This window comes from Oncorhynchus mykiss, chromosome 17 (genome assembly GCF_057628025.1).
Source record: "Oncorhynchus mykiss isolate SJ-2025 chromosome 17, ASM5762802v1, whole genome shotgun sequence".
Classification (NCBI taxonomy): Eukaryota; Metazoa; Chordata; class Actinopteri; order Salmoniformes; family Salmonidae; genus Oncorhynchus; species Oncorhynchus mykiss.
In genome coordinates, this window is record NC_143038.1 from 71720034 (window position 1) to 71734740 (window position 14707).

General features: G+C 44.2%; 1 protein-coding gene across 2 annotated transcripts in view; it reads left to right on the top strand.

Annotated features, from left to right (window-relative positions):
• LOC110493299 (acid-sensing ion channel 1) overlaps positions 1 to 14707 on the top strand; it is a 412094-nt gene that overhangs the window by 344381 nt on the left and 53006 nt on the right. For both annotated transcript variants that reach the window (XM_036950916.2, XM_036950915.2), the window contains one exon: positions 4455 to 4605. In XM_036950916.2, the coding sequence (XP_036806811.2) occupies positions 4455 to 4605 (151 nt within the window). The remainder of the gene's footprint in view (positions 1 to 4454; positions 4606 to 14707) is intronic.

Consider the following 14707-nt stretch of genomic DNA (forward strand, 5'->3'; position numbering starts at 1 on the left):
ACCACCAGGTATCTAATGTTGTTGCCACTTCCCCACCACACCAGCAGGTATCTACTGTTGTAACCACTTCCCCCCATACCACCAGGTATCTACGATTGTAGCCACTCCCCCCCCCCCCACTCCACCAGGTATCTACTGTTGTAGCCACTTCCCCCTACACCACCAGGTATCTACTGTTGTAGCCACTTCCCCCCTACACCACCAGGTAACTACTGTTGTAGCCACCTCCCCCCCACACCACCAGGTATCTACTGTTGTAGCAACTCCCGCCCCACCACCAGGTATCTACTGTCGTAGCCACTCCACCCCACCACAAGGTATCTACAGTTGTAGCCACTTCCCCCTAAACCACCAGGTATCTACTGTTGTAGCCACTTCCCTCTACACCACCAGGTATCTACTGTTGTAGCCACTTCCCCCCCACACCACCAGGTATCTACTGTTGAAGCCACTCCCCCCCCCCCCCCCCCCCACACCACCAGGTATCTACTGTTGTAGCCACTTCCCCCTACACCACCACATATCTATTGTTATAGCCACTTACCCCCCACACCACCAGGTATCTACTGTTGTAGCCACTCCCCCCCCCACACCCCCAGGTATCTACTGTTGTAGCAACTTCCGCCCCACAACCAGGTATCTACTGTTGTAGCCACTCCCCCCACCACAAGATATCTCCAGTTGTAGCCACTCCCCCCACACCACCAGGTATCTACTGTTGTAGCCACTCCCCCCCCCCCACCACCAGGTATCTACTGTTGTAGCCACACCCCCCCACCACCACCAGTTATCTACTGTTGTAGCCACTCCCCCCCACCACCAGTTATCTACTGTTGTAGCCACTTCCCCCCCACACCACCAGGTATCTACTGTTGTAGCCACTCCCCCCCCCTCACCACCAGGTATCTATTGTTGTAGCCACACCCCCCACCATGTATCTATGGTTGTAGCCACACCCCCCCACCATCAGGGATCTATTGTTGTAGCCACACCCCCCACCAGGTATCTATTGTTGTAGCCAGTCCCCACCATCTATCTATGGTTGTAGCCACACCCCCCCACTACCAGGTATCTATTGTTGTAACCACACACCCCCACCACCAGGTATCCACTGTTGTAGCCACACCCCCCACCACCTCACCACCAGGTATCTACTTATGTAGCAACACCCCTCCACCACCAGGTATCTACTGTTGTAGCCACACCCCCCACCACCAGGTATCTATTGTTGTAGCCACTCCGCCCACCACCAGTTATCTACTGTTGTAGCCACACCCTCCACCATGTATCTATGGTTGTAGCCACCCCCCCCCCCCCACACCACCAGGGATCTATTGTTGTAGCCACACCCCCCACCAAGTATCTATTGTTGTAGCCAGTCCCCACCCCCCACCACCAGGTGTCTATTGTTGTAGCCACTCCGCCCACCACCAGTTATCTACTGTTGTAGCCACACCCCTCCACCACCAGGTATCTATTGTTGTAGCCACACCCCCCCCACCACCATGTATCTATGGTTGTAGCCACTCCCCCCCACCACCAGTTATCTACTGTTGTAGCCACACCCCCCCACCATGTATCTACTGTTGTAGCCAGTCCCCACCCCCCACCACCAGGTATCTACTGTTGTAGCCACACACCCACCATGTATCTATGGTTGTAGCCACACCCCCCCACCACCAGGTATCTATTGTTGTAGCCACACCCCTCCTCCGCCAGGTATCTACTGTTATAGCCACTTCCCCCCACACCACCACCATGTATCTACTGTTGTAGCCACACCCCCCCACCACCACCATGTATCTACTGTTGTAGCCACTCCCCCCCACCACCAGTTATCTATTGTTGTAGCCACTCCCCCCCACACCACCATATATCTACTGTTGTAGCCACACCCCCCCACCACCAGTTATCTACTGTTGTAGCCACACCCCCCCACCACCAGTTATCTACTGTTGTAGCCACTCCCCCCCCCACCACCATGTATCTATTGTTGTAACCACACCCCTCCACCGCCAGGTTTCTAATGTTGTAACCACACCCCCCCACCACCAGGTATCTACTGTTGTAGCCAGTCCCCACCACACCACCAGGTATCTATTGTTGTAGCCACTTCCCCCCCACACCACCAGGTATCTACTGTTGTAGCCACTCCCCCCCCCCACACCACCAGGTATCTACTGTTGTAGCCACTCCCCCCCACCACCAGTTATCTATTGTTGTAGCCACTCCCCCCCACACCACCATATATCTACTGTTGTAGCCACACCCCCCCACCACCAGTTATCTACTGTTGTAGCCACACCCCCCCACCACCAGGTATCTACTGTTGTAGCCACTCCCCCCCCCCCCCACACCACCAGGTATCTACTGTTGTAGCCACACCCCCCCACCACCACCAGTTATCTACTGTTGTAGCCACTTCCCCCCCCACCACCAGGTATCTATTGTTGTAGCCACTCCCCTCCCACACCACCAGGTATCTGCTGTTGTAGCCACTCCCCCCCCACACCACCAGGTATCTACTGTTGTAGCCACCCCCCCCCCCCCCACACCACCAGGTATCTACTGTTGTAGCCACCCCCCCCCCCCCCCCACACCACCAGGTATCTATTGTTGTAGCCACACCCCCCCCCCACCACCAGGTATCTACTGCTGCAACTTCTCACTGTGCCCGCCAGCCCCAGTCATTCTTCTCTCTAAAGGTCAAACCTCATATTACAAAGGTTGACCTTTTTCAAAGGACATTTCATTAAATGTTGATACGTTTGTTTCTTGAGTGTTAAGGGGGTTTCACTGCCAATGTCTGACTTACTGTATAAAGTGTGTATTTTGTCTTTGTCACATTACAGTTTACAGATTTTCATAAAAGCTGTATCCACAAATACAGTGCCTTCGTAAAGTATTCAGACCCCTAGACTTTTTCCACATTTTGTTACCTTACAGCCTTATTTTAAAATCGATTCAACATATACAATATTCAGCAATCTACACACAGTACCCCATAATGACAACATAATAACAGGTTTTTAGAAATGTTTGCAAATGTATTAAAAATAAAAACAGAAAAATATGAAACATTTAAAAATAAAAACAGAAATAACTTTTCCATTTCCATAAGTATTCAGACCCTTTGCTATGAGACTCGAAATTGAGCTCAGGTGCATCCTGTTTCCATTGATCATCCTTGAGATGTGTCTACAACTTGATTGTAGTCCACCTGTGGTAAATTAAATTAATTGGACATTATTTAGAAAGGCACACACCTGTCTATATAAAGGTCCCACAGTTGACAGCGCATGTCAGAGCAAAAACCAAGCCATGGGGTCAAAGGAAATGTCCATAGAGCTCCGAGACAGGATTGTGTCAATGCACAGATCTGGGGAAGGGTACCAAAACATTTCAACAGCTTTGAAAGTCCCCAAGAACACAGTGACCTCCATCATTCTTTAATGGAAGAAGTTTGGAACCACCAAGACTCCTCCTAGAGCTGGCCACCTGGCCAAACTGAGCAATCGGGGGAGAAGGGCCTTGGTCAGGAGGTGATCAAGAACCTGATGGTCACTCTGACAGAGCTCTAGAGTTACTCTGTTGAGATGGGAGAACCATCTCTGCAGCACTCCACCACTCAGGCCTTTATGGTAGATTGGCCAGACGGAAGCCACTCCTCAGTAAAAGGCACATGACAGCCCGCTTGGAGTTTGCCAAGAGGCACCTAAAGGACTCTCAGACCATGAGAAACAAGATTCTCTGGTCTGATGAAACCAAGATTGAACTCTTTGGCCTGAATGCCAAGCGTCACGTCTGGAGGAAACCTGGCACCATGGTGGTGGCAGGATCATGCTGTGGGAAGTTTTTCAGCAGAACGGACTGGGAGACTAGTCAGGATCGAGGGAAAGATAAACGGAGCAAAGTACAGAGAGATTCTTGATGAAAACCTGCTCCAGAGCCCTCAGGACCTCAGACTGGGGTGAAGGTTCACCCTTCCAACAGGACAACGACCCTAAACACACAGCCAAGACAATGCAGGGGTGGCTTCAGGACAAGTTTCTGAATGTCCATTAGTGGCCTCGCCAGAGGCCGGACATAAACCTGATTGAACATCTCTGGAGAGACCTGAAAATAGCTGTGCTGCGAAGTTCCCCATCCAACCTGACAGAGCTTGAGAGGATCTACAGAGAAGAATGGGAGAAACTCCCCAAATACAGGGAGTTTTGGGGTATTGTGATGTCATTATGGGGTATATTGATGAGGAAAAACAATTGAATCAATTTAAGAATAAGGATGTAACGTAACAAAATGTGGAAAAGTCAAGGAGGGTGAATACTTTCCAAAATGCAGGTACCTTGTGGCTTAGGTCATAGTAGTGCCCTTTATTGGTTGGTATTTGGGACACATTGCGTTTTCTTCATTATACTGCTAATTGAAACCCATTGGCCTTCTTCTTGTTTCAGATCTTCACCCGTTATGGGAAATGCTACACGTTCAACTCTGGCCAAGATAACCGCCCGCTGCTGGTGACCATGAAGGGAGGGATGGGTAACGGCCTGGAGCTGATGTTGGATATACAACAGGATGAATACCTGCCAGTCTGGGGAGAAACAGGTGAGCCGGAAGGGAGAGAGAGAGTGTTTGTGAACGTGAAACCACTTCAGAAGAATCAACAGAGATCAAACATTAGCTACTTGCTAAGGAAGAGAAACAGATAGACAGGTAAGCAAGCTAGTCCATGTAGAATTTATTTTCAAACTCAGTTTCGGATCAACTCGGATCAACTCAACGAATCTGTTTTAAAATAAAAGAACTTCTCAAAAAAACTATCTTTGATATTTCCAAGAGAGATAATAGCCTTGGAGAGAGATCAGAATCTTCACACTGCACTTTTGTTCCTCGTCCATATGAATCTAGCTCTATCTGCAAATTCATACTCCACACGGTTGGAACACAATTGCAGTGAAAATGGTACATTATCGACTCTTTTAAATCAAGTTGGGATGGGGGTCGAATTATCGAATGCTTATTCATTGTCATATAATTGTATCTCTCGTCGGGAACGCTTGTTTTCTGCATGAATCAAATGAAAGAATATGGCAGATATAGTCAGATGAAAATCAATACAGCGCTTCTCTCTGCAACGGTATGTAGACGTAGTGTCTGTGTGGAAAGGCCTTTCATTCGTCCTCAAAGGGACTATCTGAGAATATGTTTAATGGTCATTTCAATTCTTGATATCTACCCAGCTGATTACCAAAAACAACTGCTGGGGAAGAAAATCTCATCTCATTACCGTAGTTTTAAGTCAGAGGCTGCAAAAGTCTTCAGTGTGAGTATGTAGAATTCAACACATCCATACAGTAGCGATTTGCATTTTCTACGTCCATTCTCCATTGGTATTCCAATATTGAGGCCAAATATAAATGTTTTTTACATTATTATGGTGACATTGAAGTGACAGAATATATACAAATACTTAATTTGTTACTACTTTAATACATATAAATTAATTTGTCCCAATACTTTTGGTCCACTAAAATGCGGGGACTATGTTCAGAAAGTGCTGTAATTTCTAAATAGATGAAAATTCCCTTTTAAAATAAAGCTGACTGTCTGCACTTTAACCTGATACTCTGGTTAACCTGATTGTATCATTTCAAACCCAAAGTGCTGGAGTACAGAGCCAAAAACATGTCCCCAATACTTTTGGAGCTGTACTGTATCTGCACATTTCCCATCCTGCACTGCTGTACGTTGGTACCCAGCTCAAGGCCCTGGTGCGTTCCCTTGGCAATGACTCAAATGCCTCTGTATCCTTCCTCAAGAAGAGCAACGACTTTCTGATGCTCTCTTCTTTATCAGAGGCTCACACGGCCTCCGGCTGTAATTGAAAAGAGAGAGAGAGAGAGAGAGAGAGACTGGTAATGAGAGAGAGAGAGAAAGAGAGAGGATATTGGTAATGAGAGAGAGAGAGAGAGAGAGAGAGAGAGAGAGAGAGAGGATACTGGTAATGAGAGAGAGAGAGAGAGAGAGAGAGAGGATACTGGTAATGAGAGAGAGAGAAAGAGAGAGAGAGAGAGACTCGTACATTTCCTCAATGAAAACAATGTACTGAGCAAATGTCAAATTGGCTTTTTACCAAATTACCGTACAACAGACCACGTATTCACCCTGCACACCCTAATTGACAACCAAACAAACCAAAACAAAGGCAAAGCCTTCTCATGCTTTGTTGATTTCAAAAAAAGCCTTCGACTCAATTTGGCATGAGGGTCTGCTATACAAATTGATGGAAAGAGGTAGAACACCAAATAATGTATGCAGATCAGAATTAGGCCGATACCCACTAATTATCAAAATCCACAGGAGAGCCGTTAAATTCTACAACCACCTCAAAGGAAGCGATTACCAAACCTTCCATAACAAAGCCATCACCTACAGAGAGATGAACCTGGAGGGAGACCCCCCTCTGCCAGCTGGTATAGGGGACTCTGCGCACAAACACAAACAGACCCCACAGAGCCCCAGGACACCAACACAATTAGACCCAACCGAATCATGAGAAAACAAAAAGATAATTACTTGACACATTGGAAAGAATCAACAACAAAAGAGCAAACTGGAATGCTTTTTGGCCCTAAACCGAGAGTACACCATGGCAGACTACCTGACCACTGACTGACCCAAACTTAAGGAAAGCTTTGACTATGTACAGACTCAGTGAGCATAGCCTTGCTATTGAGAAAGGCCGCCGTAGGCAGACATGGCTCTCAAGAGAAGACAAGCTATGTGCACACTGCCCACAAAATGAGGTGGAAACTGAGCTGCACTTCCTAACCTCCTGTCCAATGTATGACCATAGAGACACATATTTCCCTCAGATAAAACCCATAAAGAATTTGAAAACAAACCCAATTTTGATAAACTCCCATATCTACTGGGTGAAATCCCAGTAGCAATATTTGTGACCTGTTGCCACAAGGGCAACCAGTGAAGCACAAACGCCATTGTAAATACAACCCATATTTATTTTCACTTTTGTATATTATCTACCTCACTTGCTTTGGCAATATTAACACATGTTTCCCATGCCAATAAAGCCCCTTGAATTGAGAGAGGGACAGAGAGGGTACTGGGAGAGAGAGAGAGAGAGAGAAACGGCTGTTGGAAGGAGAGGACCAAGATGCATCATCAATATGATTTTTATTAAACTGAACACTGAAATAGCAAAAAAAAATAACAAAGAGAACAAACGAAAGAAACATTTCTGTCTGGTGCAGACACATAAACAGAAAACAACTACCCACAAAACACAGTTGGGAAAAGGCTGCCTAAGTATGGTTCTCAATCAGAGACAACGATAGACAGCTGCCTCTGATTGAGAACCACACCCGGCCAAACACACAGAAATAGAAAACATAGAACACAAAACATAGAATGCCCACTCCAACTCACGCCCTGACAAAACCAAACTAGAGACATAAAAAGGATCTCTAAGGTCAGGGCGTGACAGAGAGAGAGAGAGAGAGGATACTGGTAATGAGAGAGAGAGAGAGTCTTTCTTTAATGATACATCCTCATTTCATTAAACCTCACCCCCCCTCCTCCCCTTTAAAAAACAATATCCCTGTGCTGCATACTCAACATCAAACATCACAATAACCAAAACCTCACCACTTCTACAACCGTATATCCAACCTATCTTCCCCAGCTGTACAGGCAGCAACCCCCCTCCCGACACACCATATCTCATAAAACACTGTTTATCATTTTATACAACTCAAATTCTACCCTAAGGCGCGCAGAGACCATCCCATTAAATAATAGTAAAGGGTCTGTTATCCCCCAACCTTTGACCCTGTTCCTCCTTGTTAGCCAAATAGCCAACTTTGCCTGAGCAAACAGCAAATTCAACAAAACACATTGGGCTTTTTCCTTATTCGAATACCTGTACACCATTATAAACATCCCGACAGTAAACTCCACCCACAACCTCTCACACAGACATTCCAACAAAGACATTAATGGCCTTAACCTGGCGCACACAGCAAACACGATGCACAGTTTCACTAACGACACAGAAAGGACACCCCTGTCCGACTCCCGGTTCAACCCGTGCCAACCAGCTATTAGTGGCCAGGGCTCCATGTTCCTCGCCTTAATGCAAAGGTTGTGGAGGGCTTTACCTCCCACCCCCTCAAACTCCCCCAAGCTCAGAGTGTTAAAGTCCAACAAGTCCTCCCCCAGTCTCTGCCGTCACCTGCAGTGGTGTAAGAATGGCGCCGGCGGAAAAGGCTGCCATTTCACATGCTCTTAACCAACTTTGCTATTTTGTTCATTTTTTTTGCGTTGTTTGTAACTTATTTTTTATTTTGTACATAATGTTGCTGCTACCATCTTTTTATGACCGAAAATCATTTCTGGACATCAAAACAGCGATTTCTCACCTCGAACTGGATGAAGATCTTTTTTTTAACGAGTCAGACGTGAAGGAACTGGCCCAAATCCCCGTCATTTGCGTGAAGAAAATACAGAGAAGAAGTGGGCGGAGGTTGGGCTGCCTTCTGAGAATTCGTGCGAGGGATTAAACCTCCACTATCATCCATTCTATTGGCCAACGTGCAATCACTGGAGAATAAAATGGATGATATACGATCAAGACTATCCTAACAACGGGACATTAACTTCTTCGATATAGGGGGCGCTCTTTTAATTTTGGGATAAAAAACGTTCCCGTTTTAAACAAGATATTTTGTCACGAAAAGATGCTCGACTATGCATATAATTGACAGCTTTGGAAAGAAAACACTCTGACGTTTCCAAATCTGCAAAGATATTATCTGTGAGTGCCACAGAACTGATGCTACAGGCGAAACCAAGATGAAATTTCAAACAGGAAATGCCCCAGATTTTGAATGCGCTGTGTTCCAATGTCTCCTTATATGGCTGTGAATGCACCAGGAATGAGCTTACACTTTCTGTCGTTTCCCCAAGGTGTCTGCAGCATTGTGGCGTATTTGTAGGCATATCATTGGAAGATTGACCATAAGAGACTACATTTACCAGGTGCTCGCTTGGTGTCCTCCGTTGCAATTATTGCGTAATCTCCATCTGCGTGTATTTTTCAATTTGCTTCAGAGGAGAAACCCAACTGCCACGAATGACTTATCATCGAATAGATATGTGAAAAACACCTTGAGGATTGATTCTAAACAACGTTTGCTATGTTTCTGTCGATATTATGGAGTTAATTTGGAAAAAAGCTCGGCGTTGTAATGACTGAATTTTGGGGGTTTTCTTAGCCCAACGTGATGAACAAAACGGAGCGATTTCTCCTACACAAATAATATTTTTGGAAAAACTGAACATTTGCTATCTAACTGAGAGTCTCCTCATTGAAAACATCCGAAGTTCTTCAAAGGTAAATGATTTTATTTGAATGCTTTTCTTGTTTTTGTGAAAATGTTGCCTGCTGAATGCTAGGCTTAATGCTATGCTAGCTATCAATACTCTTACACAAATGCTTGTGTAGCTATGGCTGAAAAGCATATTTTGAAAATCTGAGATGACAGTGTTGTTAACAAAAGGCTAAGCTTGTGAGCCAATATATTTATTTCATTTCATTTGCGATTTTCATGAATAGTTAACGTTGCGTTATGGTAATGAGCTTGAGGCTATGATTACGCTCCCGGATACGGGATTGCTCGTTGCTAGAGGTTAAAAACTGTAATATCTTATGTTTCACCGAGTCGTGGCTGAACGACTTCATGGATAATATAGAGCTGGCTGGCTTCTCCGTGCATCGGCAGGACAGAGCAGCTACGTCTGGTAAGACGAAGGGTGGGGTGTGTGTCTATTTGTCAATAACAGCTGGTGTGCGATGTCTACTATTAAATAATTATTGAGGTATTCCTCCCTTGAGGTTGAGTACCTTATGATAAGCAGTAGACCACACTATCAACCAAGAGAGTTCTCATCTATATTATTCGTAGCCATCTATTTACCACCACAAACCGATGCTGGCACTAAGACCTCACTCAACGAGCTGTATCAGGCCATAAGCAAACAAGAAATTGCTCATCCAGAAGCGGCGCTCCTAGTGGCCGGGGACTTTATTACAGGCAAACTTAAATCCATTTTACAAAAAATTTGGACTCATCAGACTAAAGGACAGATTTCCACCGGTCTAATGTCCATTGCTCGTGTTTCTTGGCCCAAGCAAGTCTCTTCTTCATATTGTTGTCCTTTAGTAGTGGTTTCTTTGCAGCAATTCGACCATGAAGGCGTGAATCACGCAGTTTCCTCTGAACAGTTGATGTTGAGATGTGTCTGTTACTTGAACTCTGTGAAGCATTTATTTGGGCTGCAATTTTTGAGACTGGTAACTCTAATGAATGTATCCTCTGCAGCAGAGGTAACTTTGGGTCTTCCTTTCCTATGGATGTCCTCATGAGAGCAAGTTTCATCATAGAGCTTGATGGTTTCTGCGACTAGACTTGAAGAAACATTCAAAGTTCTTGTCTTCAAGTAATGATAGACTGTCATTTCTCTTTGCTTATTTGAGCTGTTCTTGCTATAATATGGAATTGGTATTTTACCAAATTAGGCTATCTTCTGTATACCGCCCCTACCTTGTCACAACACAACTGATTGGCTCAGAAGGAAAGAAATTCCACAAATTAACTTTTAACAAGGCACACCTGTTAATTGAAATGCATTCCAGGTGATACCTCATGAAGCTGGTTGAGAGAATCCCAACAGTGTGCAAAGCTGTCATCAAGGAAAAGGGTGGCTTCTTTGGTGTGTCCAAACTTTTGACTGATACTGCCAGTCTGCAGCAATCTCTGGAAAAATGGCACTAGAACATTCTGCAGCCTCACCCTACTGGACTCAGAAATCAAATGTCTGCTGCTTGCAGATGATCTGGTGCTTCTGTCCCCAACCAAGGAAGGCCTACAGTAGCACCTAGATGTTCTGCACAGATTCTGTCAGACTTGGACCCTGACAGTGAATCTCAGTAAGACAAAAAATAATGGTGTTTCAAAGAATTTCCAGTAGCCAAAACAACAAATACAAATTCTATCTAGACACTGTTGCCCTAGAGCACACAAAGAATTACACCTTCCTCGGCCTAAACATCAACACCACAGGTAACTTCCACAAGGCTGTGAACTATCTAAGAGAGAAGGCAAGAAGGGCCTTCTATGCTGTCAAAAGGAACAGAAAACTTAACTAACATGCCCTCTATTGTTGTGAGGTCTGGGGTCCACTCACCAACCAAGAATTCACAAAATGGGACAAACACCAATTGAGAGATGCAGAATTCTGCAAAAAATGTAATTTGTGTACAATGCAAAAGCACAAACAATGCATGCAGAGCAGAATTAGGACTATAACCACTAGTTATCAAAATCCAGAAAAGAGTAATCCAAATTTCTACAACCACCTAAAAGGAAACGATTCCCACACATTCCACCACAAAGCCCTTACCTACAAAGAGATGAACCTAGAGAAGAGTCCCCTCGGCCAGAGTTCTCATCATTTGGTTGGGTCTGTTTATATCCTGGGGCTCTGTGGGGTATTTTTGTGTTTGTGAACAGAGCCCCAGGATAGAAACACATTTAGACCCAACCAAATGATGAGAAGGCAAAAAGATAACTATTTGACACATTGGAAATAATAACAAAAAAAACAGAGCAAATTGGAATGCTACCCGAAACCGAGAGTAGACCGTGGAAGAATACCTGACCACTGGGACTGACCCTAAATGAGGAAAATCCATGACTATGTACAGACTCAGTGATCATAGCCTTGCTATTGAGAAAGGCCGCTATAGGCAGACTTAGCTCTCAAGAGAAGACAGGCTATGTGCACACTGTCCACAAAATGAGGTGGAAACTGAGCTACACTTCCTAACCTCCTGACAAATGAATGACCACAATAGAGACGCATATTTCCCATAGACCCACAAATAATTTGAAAAAAAATCAAACATTGATAAACTCCTGTCATGACGTTGGCCTGTTGGGGGAGGTTTATGACCCCCATAAATACCTTTCCCTTTTTCTCTCTCTCTACTCTATAGAGTTGACTCTTGGAAAGCCTTTGTTAACATAGAGTCTGGTAACATCAAAAGATGGGAAACGGAACCATATTTCGGTAATCCAATCAGTTGGAAATATGTGTTGGTACTTAATGAATATGATGTCAGATCAGTTGGCGTCTGAGACATTATGACTGATGACAGGACGACCTAAACTGTATCTGGGAAAATCTACACATTCTAGTTATCAGATTCACATGGAATTGTTATGCAATTTAAATATTTAAACATGAAACTATTTGTGAAAAGATTAAATGTAATTTTAGCTTCTTAATGAGAGAACAGTTTGTCATAAGAGTAAACCCTGCTCACTCAGAGGCCCCGTCCAATTGAACAGACATTGGTTGTAAACTATGAAACAAGCCCTTCTCTTCACCACGATATAAGCCAGTCCAACTTCCTGTTCCAAGGACGTGAGGACTTGCAGTCCCTGCGTTAAAAGGACAAGATCACAGAACTAAGCCAACCTCAGCGTGAGCTCTGGTTGAATGACAAGAACTTAACAAAATTAGCATCGCATTTCAACGTGAAGATGACGATCAACACGCCGAAAGGATGAATTTCGACTATACCAGCCAGAATATAGCATGAGCTTAAAGTATGGCAACTTGGTATGAACTTTGAACTCTTATTCACTAAAGAAGTGATACCTCCAAGCCGATTGAGTTAGCTGCAGCAACTGTAAGCGTGGGCTCGGAGAGGACGGACAAAGGATCCATCCTACCACGCTCCAGTTCACCACTAGACATTCTTCAGAGGACAAGAGATCCATGCTGGACAACCCGACCTTCTAACTACGACCAACCTACCGAAGCGCAGCTCAGAGTAAATATTTATTTAATTTTCCTTTTTCCAAATGGGTGGTTATTTAGAATGCATAAGATTCTGTATTTACTATAGTATAGCTTCTCCCTTTGTTCTTCAGTCCTCCCGCGCTTTCATTCAAGCCCAACCCCCTCTCTTTGTGTAACCGGCCGTCATAACGGTTCCGTCCACCAGGGACGTTTTTCATGTATGACCAATCCTGTGTATGTGTAATTCTGTGTGATTGTTTAGGTATTTAGTAATTAAATAATTTAACCAAATTTTACATTGCTGATTCAACTTGTTAGCCAGAGTTTGTGAAGATAACCAAGAATTTACAACTTTCAGATGAGACTGAATAAGGTGACGAATTAATATTGACTGCTATTGAGGTGAAAGATTACCAGGTCTTAAGAGTTTATTCGGAAGGTAACAGCTCTATAAACATTATTTCGTGGTGTCCCAACGTTCTAGTTAATTACATTTACATGATTGGCTCAATCAGGTAATATTAATTACAGAGAAAGGATTTTATAGAATACAGCAACAAGATTTGTGGCCCGTTGCCATGAGAAAAGGGCAACCAGTGGAACACAAACAACATTGTAAATAAAACCCATATTTATCTGTTTATTTATTTTACCTTTCGTACTTCAACTATTTGCACATTGTTACAACACTGTACATAGACAATAATACATCATTTGAAATGTCTATATACTTTTAAAACTTTTGTTTTAGTGTAAAGTGTAATGTTTACTAATGTTTCCCTTGTTTATTTCACTTTTGTTTATTGCCTATTCCATTTGCTTTAGCAATGTAAACATATGTTTCCTATGCTAATAAAGCCCTTTGAATTTAGAGAGAGAGAGAGAGAGAGAGAGAGAGAGATACTGGTAATGAGAGAGAGAGACTGGTGATGAGAGAGAGAGGGGGAGACTGGTAATGAGAGAGAGAGAGACTGGTAATGAGAGAGAGAGAAAGAGAGAGAGAGACTGGTAATGAGAGAGAGACTGTAATGAGAGAGAGAGAGAGAGGGAGAGACTGGTAATGAGAGAGAGAGAGAGGGAGACTGGTAATGGAAGAGAGAGAGAGAGAGAGAGAGAGAGAGAGAGACTGGTAATGAGAGAGAGAGAGAGACAGAGAGAGAGAGAGAGACTGGTAATGAGAGAGAGAGAGAGAGAGAGAGAGAGAGAGAGAGAGAGAGAGAGAGAGAGAGAGAGAGAGACTGGTAATGAGAGAGAGAGAGAGAGAGAGAGAGGGAGACTGGTAATGAGAGAGAGAGAGAGGGAGACTGGTAATGGAAGAGAGAGAGAGAGACTGGTAATGAGAGAGAGAGAGAGACAGAGAGAGAGAGAGAGACTGGTAATGAGAGAGAGAGAGAGAGAGAGAGAGAGAGAGAGAGAGAGAGACTGGTAATGAGGAGAGAGAGAGAGAGACTGGTAATGAGAGAGAGAGAGAGAGAGAGAGAGAGAGAGAGAGAGAGAGAGAGAGAGAGAGAGAGAGACTGGTAATGAGAGAGAGAGAGAGACAGAGAGAGAGAGAGAGACTGGTAATGAGAGAGAGAGAGAGAGAGAGAGAGGACTGGTATAATGAGAGAGCGAGACAGGGAAAGACTGGCAATGAGAAAGAGAGGTACGAGGGACTTCTTCATTCCATTCCCCCTATTCCAGAATGTCTTTTAAATGTTCCAATCATTCTAAAACCGTACTCATCGCATCATTTTTATAGCCACCATGACACGTATGCATACTAGAAATATTGTTATATTCTGTTTGACATACCAAATGGCAACTGTTTGTGTGT